Genomic DNA, 19,216 nt, shown 5'->3' with positions numbered 1-19,216 from the left:
AAAGTTATCAGGATGGTTAGCATCAGGTGAAAATCCAGGTTTCCTGGTGAGGTTTGGAGGCACAGGAAGGTTTGTGCCTTATGCACACAGCTGCAGATCTGAAGTTTCACACCTCAAAGCATGAACAATTCTTTCTCCTTATGGGAGATGAATTGGGAGGAGAAGCCTTTCATGACTTCCATCTGATTCAACATCTGCAAAATTCTTGCAGCACTGCTTCTGTGTGCATGCCTGAAGTAGAGAGAGAAGAAGAATTGGGGAATTCAGCTTCCTGGGAGCTGCAAAGTGTCTAACTGCAATTCTGATGCAAATGTTATTTAATCAGAAACAGTTTTGCTCTTCATTATATCTGATTACCATGGCAATTAAAATCACCTTTTAACTACCAGGATTTGGATAAAAGATAGAATGAGCTTTCTCAGTCCCAATTAGGCTTGAATTAATTGTTTTGAAGACATATTAACATTCTCCCCTAACGCAGATGAAGATAATGCCAGTGCAGTTCTGTGCTGGAGGTTGATGGATATTCCTGCTTTCCCCTTCCAAGTACCCCCATAGAAGCTTTCATGGGTTTTTTATTCAGACTGGTGTGTCTTTCCTTGAGCTGGTGTTTGATTTCACTGGTGCAGGATATAATTCCAGGGGTTGCTTTTGCTGCAGTTTTCTAATGACTCTGTGCTTTTGTGGTTGGTTTGTCTTCCTTCCACGTCCTTTAGCATAAACAGAAATCCATACTAAGCTTATTACGAGTTACATGTTATTTTGTAAATGTCTTTTTGGATTTCTGTATTGGCTGGTGATTGTATGGGATAGCTGGAGTGGTAAATCTTGGCTCTTATTTACATTTTAAAGATTATTAGTTTGTGGTGCTGGATCTCAATGAGGCAAACACTGAAATTCCTTTGGGAAGTCATTATTTTCCATATTGACGTTGATGGTCTGTTTGAATATGCTGCACACCTCCTGAAACCTGATATTCACAGAACAAAACCAGGCTGAGCTTTGCTTTATGCTTAAAGGTGAGCAGCTATAGGTTTGAGTTTTGCTCTTCAAAGCAATTCTGCAGGAATTGCTGAAAAACTTTGCAAGAGCTGTTTGTGCAGAGTTTAAAGTGGTCTAGAGAATGGGGTGAGAAACAGCTCAGGAGAAATGCAAATGGTGTGAGCATGGACAGTTAGAAAGAAATTACAGCTCGAAATTTCATCTCACCTTTAAAAGTTTTGCTCTGGAAGGATTTGGTTTTGGTAATGAAGATGGCCCATGTGGTACCTTCTGATTGAGTTTATTGGGGGGGAAAATTATTAGACTGACAAATCTGTGATTGGGATAATTGCAGGGAAGAAAGGAAAATTTGATTATTTTCTCTTAAAATAGGTGTCTTGGGGAGTGTTTACTGAACAGTAACAAGTAGTAACTTCAGGGAGTTTTCTATGCAAATTCAACTTTTCCTTAGAGAAATTATTTGTGTTTCAAAAAGTAGGTGCTGTTATTAATTTTGAAAGTAGCCTTAATTTTGTTTATCTCAATGTAACTGCTGTAAAACAGTTGCTATTTTGTAGAATTTAAAATGCTAAGAAGCGTTTCAGAAATAATTTTTTATCAGCCTTACTGTAAGGCTGGTTCAGGAGTCAGGGTGAGATGGGCTGAGGAGCAGAAGAACCCTTGGCTCTGTGTGAGAGCTGCTCAGTGATAAGGAAACCCCCCCTGAATTATCAGCAGTTTTCAGTTCCAAAAAACAGCCCTCACCAGCTGCTGTGAGGAAAATTAACTCTATCCCAATCAAAACCATCATCAATATTAAAAAAAAGAAAGTAAAAGGTCACCAAGAATGTGTAAGAACTCCCCTTTCCTCAGAATGTGTTCCCCAAACTCCTTTTTTCCCTAAAATGTTAGAGCAGTTGTTCAATAATAAGGAATTTTTAAAAGGAAATTATTACCAATGATAAGAGCATTGATGATTTGTTCTGCATTACCTATCTGCTCATCACAGAAATTAAAAGTTGCTCAGTTCTGTGGCTTAAGTGCAGCCTTGGAGCTGCAGCAAAACTTTATTTTCAGGTGTAATTAGTGAGGTATCACATGGGGTTTTTTGGGGTGGGGTTTTTGTTTGGTGAGCTGCACAATCTTTTCCTTCCCACACAGAGGCAATCTCTTCCCATTTTTTGCAGATAATTCACATTACAGCCTGTTTGAGGTGTGGTCCTTGCAGGACGAGGCTCCAGGGGCTGTGTGGGAACATCTCAGTGAGGCCACAGCAGACCTTGACCACTGGGACATTTTCTCCCAATAAATAAAAAAAAGTGCATTTCAAACACTGTTTTCAACAGCCTGCCTGTACAATAAAACACACTTTTTTCTCTTATTAATTTAAGACTGAGGTCAGGTTATCATCAACAATATTCTTAATTGGTGTGTAAGCAAGGCTTTGCCTTGTTTTGTAAACTGATACGAGCTGGGGTTCACTTCTCAGTCACACTGTCCTAACTTGTTCTCCTCTAATTAAAAAGTAAATAAGAGGCACGAGACACCACTCTGCTGCAAGCTGCAGAGCAGGACTGCTTCCTGGAGATATTTATTATGCATGCAAAACGAATTTAGCAAATGAATAAAATGCAAATATATGAGGAGAACACAAAAACACGCTTTCCCAAAGACATTGAGAGCTGACCTTCTTAAGTGAATATATTGCAATTAAAAATTCTGGTACTGGTTATGAATAAAAAGTCTTGTTTAAAAGTTTCTGCAGGACACACATTAGACTTTGAAAAGTGCTTAAAAGTTCAAAGCAAAACAGGGTAGTACAGGATGTGAATAGAAACATAATTTTAAAACCCCTTGGAGCAGCAGAAGGCAACATGTGTTGCCTAATCTAGTATATGACTGGACTCTTTCAGTAAGGGCCTAAATTTATGAAAATATTCCTATAAAATTCCTGTAAACCTTTGCCCAAATGGCTGTGCAATATGTACACTTCTTATTAACTGAGATCAGTTTGCAGTCAGGATATTTGTAATAACGAGTACAAGATATTTTGCAAGTGCACACGTGGAAAATACTAGAAAACAAAAATGTGCCAGCAAAATATGTTTGTCAATATGTACAGGTACTGCTGGGGTAACCAGGGCAGGCAGCAGGAAGGGAGGGCAGCAGAGCACCAGGAGCAGCAGCAGCTCCCAGCCTTGGGGCTGAGCTGGGCAAAGCACATCCACTGGAGCTGGGCCATTGGCTGAGCTCTGGGCTGTAGCTGGGATATTTTCTGGAAAATCCTTTGGCCAGGATTTTTTCTCCTGAGGAGCCTCAGGAAAGAAATGTGAACAATTAACTGCTGCTGTGGGATGCAGCAGGTGCAGCTGTGATGGGGCATGTTGGTGTTTCTAATTAATGGCCAATCACACTGAGCTGGCTCGGACTCTCTGAGAGTCAGGAGCTTTTGTTATCATTCCTCTCCTGTCCTTTCCAGCTTTCTGATGGATCCTTTTCTCTCTATTCTTTCAGTATAGTTTATCATTTCAATATAATATATATAATAATATAATAAATCAGCCTTCTGAAGCATGGAGTCAAGACTCACATCCCAGGAGCCCCCGTGGGTTCAACCCTACTGGGGGAGTTTCTGCAGCCCCCAGTTACTCCAGCAGCTGGCACCTGCTGAAGCATCACCCTCAGCTTCCATTTAGAAGCCTTTTAGTCAATATTGCTGCCTGACAAAGGCCAGCAAGGGGCCACTTGGGCTCAGTGGGGTTGGCAGTGCCACCCTGCAGCCCAGCAGTGCCAGCCCCTGGAAGGTTTTTCTCTTTGCTCTGCTGGGGCTGCCCAGGTCCCAAAGCCCAGGAGGAGCTTGTCCTGCATCCTTGCAGTGGCTGCTTTGTGTGGGCTGAAGAAATTGTGCTGCCTGGGGCACTCTGTGTTGGAATGCACCCCCTGGTTCCATGAAAGGATTTCCAGTGGAGATTTCAGTTCTGTAATGCTGTAACCAGCTGGTGCCCCTCTGCTCCTGGAGCCACAGGATGCTGGGGTTTTCTTGCTGTTTCTTTGGTCACCTCTGTAGATTCTTATTAACTTATTCTTACTCTCTTGGGCGTTCCCTGTTGAAGAGCTCCTGGCTCTGTGAAGTTACACATGCTGATCCAATTATTTCAGTGATTTTATTATTCCAAATCTTCTGCATGTCGGGTCTCTTCAGCAGTGCAAGGAGCAAAAATATTGTAATATGGAAGAAGAAAGTTTTTTGGCTTTGTTATTACATTAAAATGGCCTAAATCTGCTGAGCAGCACTGGTGTAAACCCTGGGCCCTGTAGGAGCATAAGCATTTCTGAAATTCCTAAAACACACCTGAGTCTGGGTCTCCAGACCAGAGGGAATAGAATTGGTGTCAAACCCAAATTCAAACAAACGGGCTCATAGTTAACACATCAGTTCAGCACTGAGAATCCTTTTGCAGTCCTCTTTAACACCTGGAGTGAATCTGGTTCTTTGCTGAGGCCAATCAAAGGAAATTGCCTTTCTTTATTTTTTTTTTTTTTTGCAAGTCTCCACATTTTCTCTCTCTTAAATGCTTGGGGCCAACTTGGAGGAGAAACAATGAGGAAGAAAATTACTTGTTCCAGATGAAACTCCTGTCCTTGTGTACAATGAAAGACATCTAAAAGACAAATAATGATTATGTATTTTATTTCTGCTGACAGAAATGTTGGAAATAAGTTTTTTAGTTTTCAAACTTCTGGCAATTTCTGTCTTTGTTTTTTATTTGTGTCTATAAATTGCTGTGGGTGGTGTAAAAAAGACAAATGGAGGAGGTAGCTGGTACTGTGTCAAGAACTGTAGGGAAAGACTGAAATTTCTATTGAACTTTATTTTTCAGTTTTAATCAGGGCTCCCTGAAAATGCAGTTCTTTGTCCAGTTCCCACTTAACCACCTGAAGACTTTGATTAAGAGGCACTGCTGAGATCAGACCTTGCACGAATTTTACTTTGAGGAGTAAAAAATCTCATCACTCTGTCCTACAGCTTCCTTAATAATGTGTTTTATGTTGCATATTCTGGCATCCCAAAACCAGGCTGGCTTTGGCAGTTGCAGTAATTAGCAGGTAGAGCAGCTCACTCAGCAAAAAAGTGGAGGCTGCATAAACATTCATGAAGTATTGAAGGATTTTTGTCTTTTTTAATAAACTCTGCCAACTCTTACTTTTAATGAAGATCGAAGAATATTGTAATTTTTCTACACATTAAATATTCTAAGATATTAACTAGTTCTGGGTCTGCAGTCGCTGGCATTAAGTGTTTCAGACCAACTTGATGTGTATTAATTTAGACAAAGTGTATTCACAGACCTTTGATTTTGAAGGTAAATTTAATACAGAGCCAACAACAAATCAATGAATAAGCATGGGTAGGATAAGAAGCACAAAGAAAAACAATTATGTTGTACAGTTCAGAGAAAATTCTGGCTTTGGATGTGAGTGGGAATTGAGAAAAGCTAATTTGCTTATTTGTTTTGCAGGAGCTCAGATGTTCAAGGCTTTTAGATGGAATGTAATTAAAGCTGGGATTTCAGAGCCTTGTGCTGGTTCCTGCACTTGCTCTGCTCCCTTTGCTCCTGCCCTGGGGAGCTCTGGGTGTGTTCTGTGGTGTAGAATGGTTTCAGTTAGGTGGATGTGTCATTTAAAGTATCAAGTAGTTATTCTAATGATCAGCTTGTAGAAGTTTGAACCAGCTTTAGGTCTGGAATGAGTCTAATAAATCTGAATGGAACAGAGAACCAGGACAGAACAGCTTATTCATTAACAGGCTGCTTTTAAACTTGAGCATTTGAGAGCCTGAATGTGCATCTAACCTCCCACACTTCGTGTGAGTCAGAAGATTTTTACCATAAAGTAATTTTTTTTTGATAAAGTAATGATCTTCCCTTTCCCACATGGGGAAATTTATATGAATTTGGAGTCTGAGAGATGTGGATGAAATGTCCACCTACCTGCTGAGCCTAACCTATATTTTAGTTTTGGGTTATAACACAGATATGGGAACAGAAAGAGGCGTTCATCAGTAGTTTTGTAACCTTACAGTTCTTTGACCTCTGTTTCTCATGCTGCTGAATGCTGCTGTCAACTGTTATTAACAGCCTGAAATGCAAAGGAATGTAAAGACTCAAATATGTAAAAAGAAGTAATTTTTCCACCCAGATTTCCATAATGCACCATAAAGTCCATCAATTTAAAGGCTGCAAGTTAGCTTGGATATGAAAAAAGCAAAATAAAAAATTGAGCAGAAGTAAAATTCAGCTGTTAAGAAATGTCACACCACTGACTTCCACCGCATGATTATCCCCTCTTCATTCTCTCCTTATGTCACCTGAACAGCATCCATTGATTGTAAAGATAATTTTTCCATAGATCTGGTGAGTCATGAAGTCGGGAGGCATCATATAAAATATCTTCTCTGTACTGCAACATTGAACTTTCTGCTGTTCAGTGCCATCAGATGCATTGATCAAATTGACCCGTTTGCACTTGAGAAAAGCCTTCAGCCATCACTCAGCAGCAGCTGCCTCTCTGCCTGCTGAGAGTGGCACCAGTAATGCACAGGGTGACACCTTAAAGCTGAAAGGACAGTGGGGTTGGCACCAGTAATGCACAGGGTAACATCTCCAAGCTGAAAGGACAGTGGGGTTGGCATCAGTAATGCACAGGGTAACATCTCCAAAGTGAAAGGACAGCAGGGTTGGCATCAGTAATGCACAGGGTGACACCTTAAAGCTGAAAGGACAGTAGGGTTGGCATCAGTAATGCACAGGGTAACATCTCCAAGCTGAAAGGACAGTGGGGTTGGCATCAGTAATGCACAGGGTAATATCTCCAAGCTGAAAGGACAGTAGGGTTGGCACCAGTAATGCACAGGGTGACACCTTAAAGCTGAAAGGACAGTAGGGTTGGCATCAGTAATGCACAGGGTAACATCTCCAAGCTGAAAGGACAGTGGGGTTGGCATCACTTTTTCCTGATGGGCGTCACCCCACAGCAGAGCAGCCTTGCTCTGCGATGTGCCTGCCTCTTACCGGCAGCATTATGGAAACGGGACAACTCTTGGACTCTATTTCCTTCTGAAGCCTGCTTGTGCTGATGGAATTTTCTTGTGCTGCTCCCACAGAGGGTGACGAGACAGGGGTGATGGACAGTCTGCTGGAGGCCCTGCAGTCGGGAGCAGCTTTCAGGGACCGCAGGAAACGAACGCCGCGAGCCCAAGGTAAGAGAATTTCTGCAAAGTTTGGGCTGTGAACAGAGCAGGCTGAAGCTGTTTGGCAAACATTTGCCAAATCTTTGTGGTTTTCAGCAGTTTTCACTGGACACCATGGGCTGCTGTTGGGCAGTGAGCTCCTGTGAAAGCCCAGTCAGAGATTTTTGACCTGCAGCTGGGGCTCCAGGTTACTGTGTGCTCCAAGGGCTCCTGTTGGCTTTGAAAGGGCAATTAAACATCCCTGCACTAAGTGTGCTTCATTCTTACAGCTGTAAGTATAATTAATTCATTGGAGGTGGTGCCATGAGGAGTATTAGCTTCTTAACAAGTAAGATTTGAGTGTTCAGATGATCATCATTGCCAAGCACTGCTCTTGGGTGTGTTCTGCTCTGGTAGGAACTTCCACTATTTGGAGCCTTAAAAGTAAAAATGCATTAAGATAGTTTTGTTTTCCTGAGGAAGACAACGATATTGGACTGAACTTTGTCCACTTTACTGAGCAATTGCTTCTTCCTGCAAAGCTGATTTTGAGACAATTTGAGAAGTTAATCAGTGGCAGCATTTCCTTTATTCACTTCTCTGCTTATGATATTCCAGTGGCACACACTTTGTGAAATGCATTTACTCTGCTTTCACTTTTCATCAAAGCTCATGGTAACTGTGTTTTGCAATTTTTCATTTGAAACATGTCTTATAGTAAAAAATGCAGCTTTAAAAATCTACAGTTGAAGTTATTTGGCATAAAATCAAAAGCTTGGTTTGGATATGTTTGGCAAAAGAGAGTCATAAATAAGCCATGTTAATCCACCTGATCCTCAGTGAGCTGGGGTTAGGTTCATTTGGCTGATGAATTTTTTTAGAGGAACTGAAGAGTAAAGGCAAGTTCTTTTATCCTCTTTAGTGGCAAAGGTAGTGCATAATTATTTTTAATTTGCCATATGCATGATCTTATGAAAAAAAACCAAATAAGTGACTTGATTTGTTCATACTCTGAAGTCAGTTCTGCTACAGTTCCAGGATCATTCTTAATTCAGGGCTTGTTTCTGCTCTCAGATCAGACGTGAAAGAACTCCTCGATCAAAACTTGGTTTTTTCCCCTATCTTGAGAAGTATCATTTTGAGAGATGGTTTCTCTCTAGTGTGACTTGAGGAGACATTTGTCACCAAGTGGTGACAAAGCAAAGCTTCCCAGGGACCAGAGGAGATTGCACAAAATCTGCTGCAGCTGAGAAAACAGAAGATGATTGAACCTGGGGCAAATCCAGGGATTCCTCAGCAAAATCATGGGACAGAGATAATTAAAAATCCCCTTCACTGATCTTGTGCTTTAGGTAGTTACTTTGACTTCTGTGTTTGGAATTTCTCTGAGTCAGGTGATATCCAGTGGGGCCTGGCTTTTAAATTTAAGGAGCTGATTGACTTTGGAGAACTCGCTGTGAGAAAAGGGCTGGGTCCTCCAGTCCAAACTCTGGCTAAATTAAGTGTTCTGTGAGAAAAGAAGGCCATAAAGTAAAATTTTCAGGGGTAGCTAAGAATTGAGAATAAGATGTAATAAATGTTAGTCCTGTTCAAATATCTCATTGAAACTTTCATGTAAATTTTCTCATGTGGTTTAGAAACATAGGTGACATCTCATGAGTAACTTGTCTACACACCAAAAAGTGCCTAAAAACATGGCTGTGACATTTCTGAGCAGTGAAATACAGCATGAAAATCCTGGGACCACATTTAAAACCTTTCACATCTCCCTTTCAAAAAAGGAGCAATGACAGTTCCCTCCTTGGTGCCACTGTGTCCTGCAGAGTTCCATCCACTGAGATTGGAATAAACAGTTAATTACATGCCTCCTCTGGCCCAGTGGAAAGGGGGAAAAAAGGAAATAAAAGGCCTGGAAAGAAGAGTTTGGGGGATTTCTGGGCTTGCTGGGTCGTGTGGTTGTGATTGGCAAATGGAATAATTCTGTCTGTGGGCAGGGAGCAGTGCAGGGGTTTCTGAGCATGGTTAGAGCTGAACTCTGGAGCCAGCCTGGCTTTGGGACACTCGTGGGGAAAAATAAATAAAGGTGTTGCTGTTTCAAAGTTAGACTTGTCCAGCAAAGTTTTGGTTTTGAGCTTGTCTTGATTGCACATTGTAGTCTGAGAGGAAAATCCATTAATAGTTTTCTGCCTGTTTGGACACAGATCTCATTTTTCTGTGTCAGTTGTGGTTGTAGTTTAGCAAGGAGAAAAAACAACTTCTGCTTGTTTACTTTTTGTAGTTTTGCTAATTCTTTGGTAACAGGTGGTCCCTACAGAAAGGGAAAAACCCCCTGTCCAAACCCCTAAAAAACCCACAAAGAAAATGCCCCCCAAACCACTCAGCACTACAGTAAGTTCACTTTCCATGTACGTGCTCTAGATCTGTCTTTTCCCAAACTTGTTTATTCTGTTTGCATCTTCTCGTGGTGAAGATGAAAACTGGAGAGGTTTCACACCCTCACAGTGGCTGCAATCAGAAGATGATGGAAATTTAGCTTTTGCTGTGTTTTATTCCAGTGGTTTCCTGCAAGAAAATTTAACTCAGAAGGAGCAATCTGTAGTTTCACTTCCACTGGCATTTTGATCAGTTTGGCTCAAACTACACAACTTTGCAAAAAAAACCCCACAACCCCAAAAACCTGCTGTGTGTGTTCCCTGTGGCTTTAAGAAATTGGCCTGGGATGGGATTAATTAATTTGGATAACAGATCTCCAGTTACTACAGGCTTACAGCAGCCCAAAGGAGTGGCATTCCACCTCTTCAGTTTGCCTTTTTTGCTGTACCTTCCAGAATATTTGTGCTTACATGGTCATGCCTTTAAAATCATTTCTTTTAAACTAATTTCCAGTCAGATTCAGCCTGGGTAAGAGGTGCAGAAGGGAAGAGAGGGATTGCTCAACATTGCAGTACTCCTGCTGGGGAAAAATCAAATGGTGAAATGTACAGACAGGCTCAGAACAATAAAAGCCATTTCAAATATGTTTCACTGCATTATGTTTGTTTGCTAAGCCTGGAAATGAAAAGCTACACTTTAATGGGTTGCATTACAACCCCAGAGTTTTCCAGTAAAAATGGTTTTGTTAGCAGGTCATGGAAGTAATAATAATAAATTCCTGCCCCCCTCCTCTAGTTTTACATTTCCCTCTACTCTTTTGTGCTCTTTCTTCTGCTGCAGACTTCTCAATGTGCAAAAACATTGTGTGGTTCCTCTCTCCTGAGCTCAGTATCCACTTTATTGTTTCTAGCCACTGGGTTTTAGGGAGAGAGATTGTCCTTTCAGTGGATTGCTTTGCTTAGAGAGCCTACAAAATAATAATTAGAACTCACTTTCTAGAAATGTTGGTTCCTCTTCCAAAAATACACTTGCATTTTGCACGTTTGCCAATATTGGGATAATAAAGAACAGTTTTAGGTGACATTTATCACAGGGTGCCATTAAAATCTGCATCCAGCACTGCTGCTGCACAATAATCCCTGCCCTTTTTCCTGGCCCTGGGCTAGGAAATCATTAAAAGACCAATTCAGGAATAATTTTTTTCTCTAAATTAGCTTAAGCAAATTTCTGCACAGAGCTAACTATTCTGCTAAGGTTCTTTTTATTAAGTTTCTACATTTTTTTGGCATGGAATTGAATTTCTTTTAGGAATGTTAATGACCAGTGCCCTCTCCAATATTTGCAAACTCTGGCAGCCTCCCTGATGCCCTGGGCCAAATTTCAGTGGCTCTCCCTGCTGGGGATGGAGTGCTGCAAGGGACATCCATGAAGGTTCTCCTGCTTTAGATCTCAGTTCCTCTGCTCTCTTAGCACACATTCTGGATTTGTTTTTAATTCCCACATCAAAATCAGATCAGTTGCTGCCCTGCCATTATTTCCATGCTAAGAGCACGCATTGAGAGGGAAAGGGAGATCCTGAACCTTCAGCATCAGGTTTGTGTCTTTGGGGGAGCCATCTGAAGGGCTTCCACTCCTTCTTTAACCTTGGCAAGAGAAAAAAGGAGCTGTGGTAAAAGAGTGTTCCTATTTTTTAATGATTTTTGGTAATTCTCATATGGCATTCAGACACTTTAATTTAAAATATGGGTTTAAGTTGGTGGGTATTTTTCATTGCATCAGAATTCTAATAAAAGGTTATTGTTTTAGGAATATTGTGTCTTCTGCTTGGAGATAACAGCTGTGCTTAAAGACTCACTTTTGCTTGTCTACCTTGCTAAACTAATTTTACCTTTGCGCTGATTGTATTAAATAAAATCTGGAGGGTTAGTTGGATTTCTGGGTGCACAGTCCTCATTTACCTGAACCACATTCCAATAAAAACCTTCAGTCAAAGCAAATTTGCTTTCCTGAAAGCATTGTCAGTCATTCTGGATGTGACAGTTGTCTAAATAAGCTGGGTTTTGATACGCTTGCATCCATGCATTGGTGAGAATATCATAAATGTTAAAATGCAGGGAGGTGGGAGGTGCACTGAATCTGTGCTCAATAAAATCTCTTTCAGAGGAACAGATCCTTAGCATTAAAATACCTGTTATCAAGTTGGAAATATCCATGATAGACTAGAAAAATTTAGTCCTGAGTTTAAAAAAAGTTTGTGTTTTAAACTTCTTCATCTTTTCAAACATTTTAGCTTTTAGGAGCTGAGTATTTAAAGACATGTTTGCTATGCAGTTGTGTAGTGGAGGATTTTTGCTTACAGTCAGGTGTTGTGGACTAATGGGACTCACACAAGATCCAAGTGCTTCAAAATTACCACATCTGTAACAGCAAGAGCTAAACAAGATCACCAATAATAAATTTACTCATTTTGCTATCATGGCACTATTGTAGATTTAAGTTTGCTTTTTATTTCTAAATATAAATATGGGCACCATTCAAATGGAATCTCAGCAAATTACCTGAGTCCTGAGAGCTCCATAAACAGTCCCAAAGCTGTTTAAAAATAGGTATTTGTGGTATAATCTATTTTTACTGTGTCTGCATTTTGTCTTATGGCTTTTGTAATTAAAGGAGTAGTTAGATAATACATTTTCCCATGGCCTGGTATGAAAGGAACAGCTTTGATGTGGGGAATTTTTACTTGACAGGGGGAGATGTCTCTGCCCATGACAGGGGGCTGGAAATAGATGATTTTTAAGGTCCCTTGCAGCCCAAACCTGAATTCTGTGAGTTTTCAGAGGAATTCTCCTTGCAAGCAGGATGGAGAAGTGGACAAAAGGGGCCTGAAGAGGGTTCAGCCTGCTCACACTGAGTGCTCCAGGTCTTTAGGTGGACACCACATTCCTTGGAGCAGGCAAGCAGTGAAGAGGCTCTAGGAACACCTCAGGACCTCTGGCTGGCTGAGGAAAGACAGAAACTCAAGAATTCTGTATATTTGCATAATTGCTTTCACCTCTGTGGGCGTGTTACCCTTCTCTGAAGCAAGTGCTGCAGGTTGATTTGGTGTCTTTAAAATTGATTTTCTGCTCCTGGTATGCAGGGATTGTTCACGTGCTCACCTAGAGCATGGCAAGTGTTTATAAATGTTTGGGGAACTCTGCAGACACAAAGTGGGATTGTGAGCTCTGCACTTCGTATCCATTGTGCTGCTTTCTCTAAACCCAAATTGTTGTTTTCCATTTGGTGTGTTCTTATTTCCCAGTACAAGAGTTTTTCCTGAACAAATGAAAATGTGCCATCAACTGGCAAAGCCACGTGCACATTCTGCTAAATGTCCTTCAGAAAGTTATTGTGCTATGTAATTGTAACTAATTGCTCCATTTCTTGATCATCTAAAGCATTTAATTACTTAGCCAGGCTAAGGAGAGTTCTGTACCCCTTGCTTTTATTAGTGTGCTTCAGGCTGCATTCAGGGCAGTGGGGAAAGTTTTCCCTGTGAATTTTCAGAATATTTTTCAAGTTTCAGCTTTTTTAAAACGCAACACTGGTGTTACTTTACTCACTGAATTGCCCTAAGATCCAAACATAGGAAATTCTAAATTTTTGTGCCTTTTGGAGTAAAAACCCACTGACCATGATGGGAGCTCCATGGGAGCACTGAGGATTCTCCATTTGTGTAGCACAGAACATCTGAGCTCGTGCCAGACACGTGCAGAACTGTGCCAGCTGCTCCAGACCTTGCAATTGAGTGCTGTATTTCATCTTAAATTTCCACACGTATTTGTATTTATTTATATTTATTTCTGTAAAATTATTTGTGTCTGTTTGGTGACAGGACTCTGCAGGCACCCAGAGCAGCTCTGGAGTCACTCAGAGTTTACTGTGGAGCTCCTTTCTCTTAGAGCTGAGCTGGCACAGTTGCCTCTGAACCTCCTAAAAGCCATTAGAAATCCAAAAACCTTTTTGAAGGTCCTGTGTTGTGAAATAGATTTTTAGAAGTAAAACAAAGCTTTTCTGAGAACCAGGAATTCTTCCCAGTAAAAGAGTGATCCAGGAGGAGGCTGCCAAGGTCACGGAGCAGGATTTTGCACCAGTTGGAAGTCACTCACCATTCTGAATTTATTTATTTTTTAATTCACACTGAATCTGAAAACTGTTCTATTTTAATGAGCTATGTCCTGCTAGATGGGAAGGCCTCCATTTCCAGAGATTGATAGCTGAGTTTTGGCTGCATCTTTATGCAGTAGCTGAAGTTAGAGGAACTTCTTTTACATGCAGAGAAAGGATATTCATGCATTCATTTACCAACTACATGAGTAGTAATGAACGATATGCAAGGCTAACTTAATTTGCATTTGGCCATTTGAATTTTCTTTGTCAGTGCTGACAGTGTTATCATGCAATTATTGTGAAACACTTCTATTTGAAAAATTTTCTCGCACAGTACTGTTTACTGAGGTAAAGCACATTGGCTTTAATATTTTAATATATATACATAATGAATGGAAAGGGGAGAGATGAAAATCACTGTTGCAGTGTATGACTTGGGAGGGGATTAATTGAAGTGACATTAGGTCCAAATGGTTATTTTGCAGATAGGGAGGGTTTCTGTTCCATCCTGTTCAGGGCACACGCTGTAGAATTGAGTCCCCAACCTCAGCACGAGGCCACTGCCCAGAGTCCTTCATTGTGGCTGTCATCTGAACTGTAAGGACTTCATTTGTTTCCTTCCTGCAAAGGCAATATTTACCCTATGGGTCATGATGTAACAGAGCAAACCATGAAACTTCTCATTTTCTTGTGGCATTAGCAGGAGAAAATAAGAAAAAACCCCAAATAACAATGCTCAGTTACAGAGTACTGATAGCATCTTAGGCAGTCAGGTCATTCTGTGAGAGGCCAGCATTGCAGTTGCCTCAACTAATTTTATATTCCTGATATTTTTAGTTTCATAATCATAATAATTTATTTTCCTGATGTTTTTAGTTTTACAATCATAATAATTTATCTTCCTGATATTTTAGTTTAGTAAGTTTTCATTTAATAATAAATAAATTTATTTTCCTGATGTTTTTAGTTTCATACCCTTCTAAGAGGCTAAGGTAAAGATGCAGCCCAGGTGTGCAGTGGCAGAGGCACAGGTGGAGGCCAGCAGTGCTTTTGGAGCAGCTCTGCAGAGGAGGGCACCACGTGTGGAATGGACACTGCAACCTGAGTTCTGTGCTTGAACCTCTGCTGGTGGTATGGTGCTCATAGGGGTGTGCTGCCCAAAAACAGAGCCTTTGTAGCTTATTACAAGTGGAAAATGTTACCAATTTTGTCGTATAGATTTTGTGATATCACCTCGTCCTTGACTGGATTGCTTTTGTGCTTCGAGGAATTTGGGAGAAGATAATTTCAGGGAGCTGATTTGTATATTGGCAGGTTGTTGGCTGGTTTTGTCTGTGATTTTTTTGCATCTTTCTACAAAGCATCTCTGGCCATTTATTCACAATATATTGGGTTTAGAGGGCTGCAGGCCTGACTGCATGGCAGAGCACTTTGTCAGGGTGTGTGCACTGGTGAGCTGCAGGCAAGCTGGGATTTCAGGAGCTGCCTTGGGAAGGCTGCCCTAGAGCAGAGGCTGGACAGAGCTAAAGCAGGGATTGATTCAAAGGATCTCCTCCATGGATGCACCTTGGGCAGCACCAGAGCCCAGCCAGGGCTGCACCCAAGATGAACCCAAATGGTCCCAAAATGCACGAGCGCTGCCGGGGTCTCTCCCTGGGCTCAGCTCTGCTCCATGTGCACATTGCAGTTCAGTGTCCAACCCCAGCTGCAGCCCCTGCAGTCCCATCCTGCTTGTTTTTCTCTCTCCAGCCCACGGGGTTTGTGCTCCTGGGCTGAGATTGGGATCATTTGTCCTTGGTGCCCAGCTCAGCAGGAATTGTTTTGTCTCCCTGCTCTGTGCACAGAGCTCACCATCCCCTGATGTGAACCCAGACCCACACACTAAAGCATCACAGAATCTGAAAAACATGAAAGCCAAAACCTGAGGCATCATTGAGACCTGGTCAATCATCATTTCAAAGCCAATTTCCTGTTGGTTTCTCCATTGCATTTCTGAAGCTGCAGCACAGGTGGTTCATCTAATTATTGCACATTATTGCCTCAACATAATGTAGCTGAGCTGGTACATTTGTAATGTGTGTAGCTCCAAAATTGCTCTCACATCCTGAGCACTATCCATGCTGGTTAATTGTAGGACATTTGCACTGCTAGGTTGTTTCAGTTTCAATGCTGTTATATTTTAAAGGGTGCTGCAATTAGGGTAAAGTTATTTTTAATGATGACTAAAACCAGATGTGAGATATTGATGATGTACATTAATAGTAATTCTGATAGTCCTGTATTTTAGAGTAACTAGTTTCAAATTCCAGAATTGCCTTTATTCTGTAAAAACCAGACACCAGCCTTAAAAGAGTTGGTTTTATTTGGCCATGCTCAAAACACACAGCAGAAGTGAACCTTTGATATGGTTTGTTGATCTCCTCAGTAGAAGATCTCTGCATGTTACACAGCTGGTTTCTCCTTTGGAGGGGAAAGTGATATAATAGGCTTTGATAGAAGATTTTGTAAGAACATTATCACTAATATATCTATTAGTGTGTGCATTAGCTCATCTCCTTTAGCCTCTCATGGAAGTATATAATGTCATAATATTGTTATTTAAAAACTATATACACACTGTATAGTGCCTTCCAGATGGAGGTCTAAAAATAACAGAGGTACTGGAGTTCTTCCTTAGATCTGCAATATATTCACTTCTCATTTTCTCTATGATTTCTGTATTTTTTCTTCCATTTTTTGTTGCATTGGCATTTCTTCGGTTGGTGAAGAAGATTCTATTTAAATAATTATAAGGAGAGTATATAAAATTTTACAATGCTGTCTATGTGTCTGTAATTCCATGAATATATTACTGGAGTGGAATGTCAGCCTTCCTGCATTTTTCCCTACAAATTTAAATTACAAATTAAAATAGACATACCACAATGAAATAGGGAAAATGTTCAGTCATTGTGAGGATGATTTTTTTTCATTTTAAAGGGAACACGTTTCTAAAATAACATAATAGGAAAAAAAAGCCATTATTGCCAGTGTTCCCTCAGGAGAGGGAGAAATAATTCAGCTTGGAGGGCCACAGCATTTTCTGTTCTGTGATCAGGTTACATTGTCAGCTCAGCTGGCTGTAAAATTATGTCCAAACCAGAATGGGATGGAGGGAGCACCCAAAAGGTCCTTTTGACTTCATGGAGCAGAATTTGAGTCTGAGAACAGCAGCAAATTCCATCATCACTGGGGGCTGATTAAAATCCAGCAAGGTGTTTAATCAACAATGAAGAAATTAATTATTTCCTTACAAAAGAAATAAAACAAGGCAAACCACCCAAAAAAAAAAAAACAACCAACTACCAAAACCCAAACCAGAACAAAAAAAACCACCTAGATCTGATGATTCACTCCTGAAAAAATACATTATCATCCCTGTCAGACATTGCAAAGATGACTGGCAATTTCTTTCCTTGTCAAATCTGTTCATTACAAGATGCTTTTGACAAAAGCTTATTTTATTTTTAAATCCACTTTACCAGAGTGTAAACCTTAAAGGAAGATTTACTAGAAGTTTCATTTTTTTCTCCTAATGGATAACCACTCAGAAGGAAGCTGGAATTATGTTTATGGAGTCTTCTGAATATTTACTTCCTGCTGAAATAATAGAGACACTATTACTGAGGAATATACATTTCAAAAAAAGATCTCTGTCACTGAAGGCAGTCATGATTTGGTTTAAAGGAGTAGCAGCTCACCATCTAAGTGAACAGGTGTGAATCAATTGCTGAGCTGTCCTTAAACTTCTTAAGAAAATCTCTTGCAGTGTGTTGTTAAAGAATCAGAAAGTTCTGCAGCACCGAGGGGGAGGATTTCAGGAGTGGGTGAAGCTTTTAAAGCAGCTTTAGCAGTTTGCATTTGTGCCAAACCTCGTTGGTAGGACAGGAGCGAAGGGATGAGCATCCACAGACCAAGCCAGGCAGTGCAGCACCCAGCCTGTTCTAGGGGAATTGCTGCTCAGGGCAGGGAGCTGTGGGAAATGAATTTGTGGGGAATTTTTGGAATTATTTGTAGGTTTGATGTGGCTTTTTTGTAGTTGTTTATTTACTAATTTTTTTAGAGTATTTAATATTTCTGTTTAGGAGGTTATTGATCGATTTAAATGGGCTGATTGGTTTTTATGATAACTTTAGAGTGGGAGGTATTGATGTGATTTCTATTAAAACCTTTTACTCTTCATTTTGTTGGGACAACACGTCTTTCTTTCATACTGTGATGGGTTCCTGTACTAGGAAGGGACAGATGGTTGTTGGTTTTCTTTCGGGAGAGTGCATTGTAACATCTACATTATAACATCTGTATTACCACACCTACATTATGACATCTGTATTATCTCATCCCTCACATAAAACTGAAAATAGAATCAAAGCTTTTAAATCCCCTCAGCTGCCCCATCTCTGGGTCAGAAATGGCATAATCCAACAGGAGGTGCTGTCCAAGGTCTGCAGAGCTCTGTAATTCCCTGCAAACTGAGCAGGAGCATGAAATTCATTGTGGGAGAGAGGAGAATGAAAGCCTTTGGTCCTTCCTGAGTCCCTGTGCTCAGGCTGGCCCTGTCCCCTGAGTGACCACACTCTACAAACACCTCAGCATTTAAATCCCCCTGGGGCCTCTCTCTCTTGCCTTGTGAGGAGCTCTGCCCACCCGCACAGCTCTGAGGGAGAAGCATCCTGCAGGCTCTGGGCTTCTGCTCTGCTGCCATTCCCAGGAACGTTTCCTGTTCAGGGAGCTCCCTGAAATGGCCAGCACAGCCTCACGTGCCACCAGGATTTTTGTTTTGTCACTGGTGCTTTTCCAGACACAGCTCATTGCCTGCCATCCTTGGGAGGGTTCGTTCAAGTACGATTCCTGTTCCCCAGTATTCTTTACTTTATTTAAACATGATATAAAATACAGAAGCAATGGAAAATATGATGTCTATGGGAGTGTGTAGCCTTTTGAGTTCCACTGTCAACTCCTTTTTCTGTCCATGGGTAACTCACAGAAATCACAGAATACTCTGAGTTGGAAGGGACCTACAGGGATCATCAAATCTAGGTGTGAAGTGAATGGCCATGAAGGGATTTACCCCTTAACTTTGGTGGTTTTAGCACCTGGCTCTGACCAGCTGAGCTCATCTCTATTTAGATATATGTATATTTTCAGTTGTTTTTTAAATGTCTATTTTAGAAAGGGCTTCACCTCAAACAATTGGCATGAAAAGGTTGCATTTGGAATTTTTTTAAGAGGAAATCTCTCCCAGTAGCTAACTGTTACTATCAGTCCTTCAAGTGTAAATACTCCGGGCTCTGGCTTTAGCCTTTTGAAAATTACTCTTATATGAATTTACTGTAATGATGGGCTAATTAGTTAAAGTTCACTGAGTTTAGCTAAACACACGGTGTTTGATTTGGAGAGATAAATCTGTGCTCTGTCAACCCTTTCAGCCATAATCCTGCTCCC

At 40.9% G+C, this 19,216-nt stretch overlaps 1 protein-coding gene across 5 annotated transcripts in view; it reads left to right on the top strand.

The window, feature by feature from the left end:
* Positions 1 to 19,216, top strand: part of DIAPH2 (diaphanous related formin 2) — a 167,851-nt gene that overhangs the window by 108,687 nt on the left and 39,948 nt on the right. For 4 of the 5 annotated variants that reach the window (XM_064426472.1, XM_064426471.1, XM_064426470.1 and 1 more), the window contains one exon: positions 7,145 to 7,240. In XM_064426472.1, the coding sequence (XP_064282542.1) occupies positions 7,145 to 7,240 (96 nt within the window). Of the gene's footprint in view, positions 1 to 7,144; positions 7,241 to 8,284; positions 10,228 to 19,216 lie in introns of those variants that run through there. The other variant, XM_064426473.1, reaches the window with a different exon arrangement.

This window comes from Passer domesticus, chromosome 7, assembly GCF_036417665.1.
Source record: "Passer domesticus isolate bPasDom1 chromosome 7, bPasDom1.hap1, whole genome shotgun sequence".
Lineage (NCBI taxonomy): Eukaryota > Metazoa > Chordata > Aves > Passeriformes > Passeridae > Passer > Passer domesticus.
This window is presented reverse-complemented; position numbering and strand designations above follow the sequence as displayed.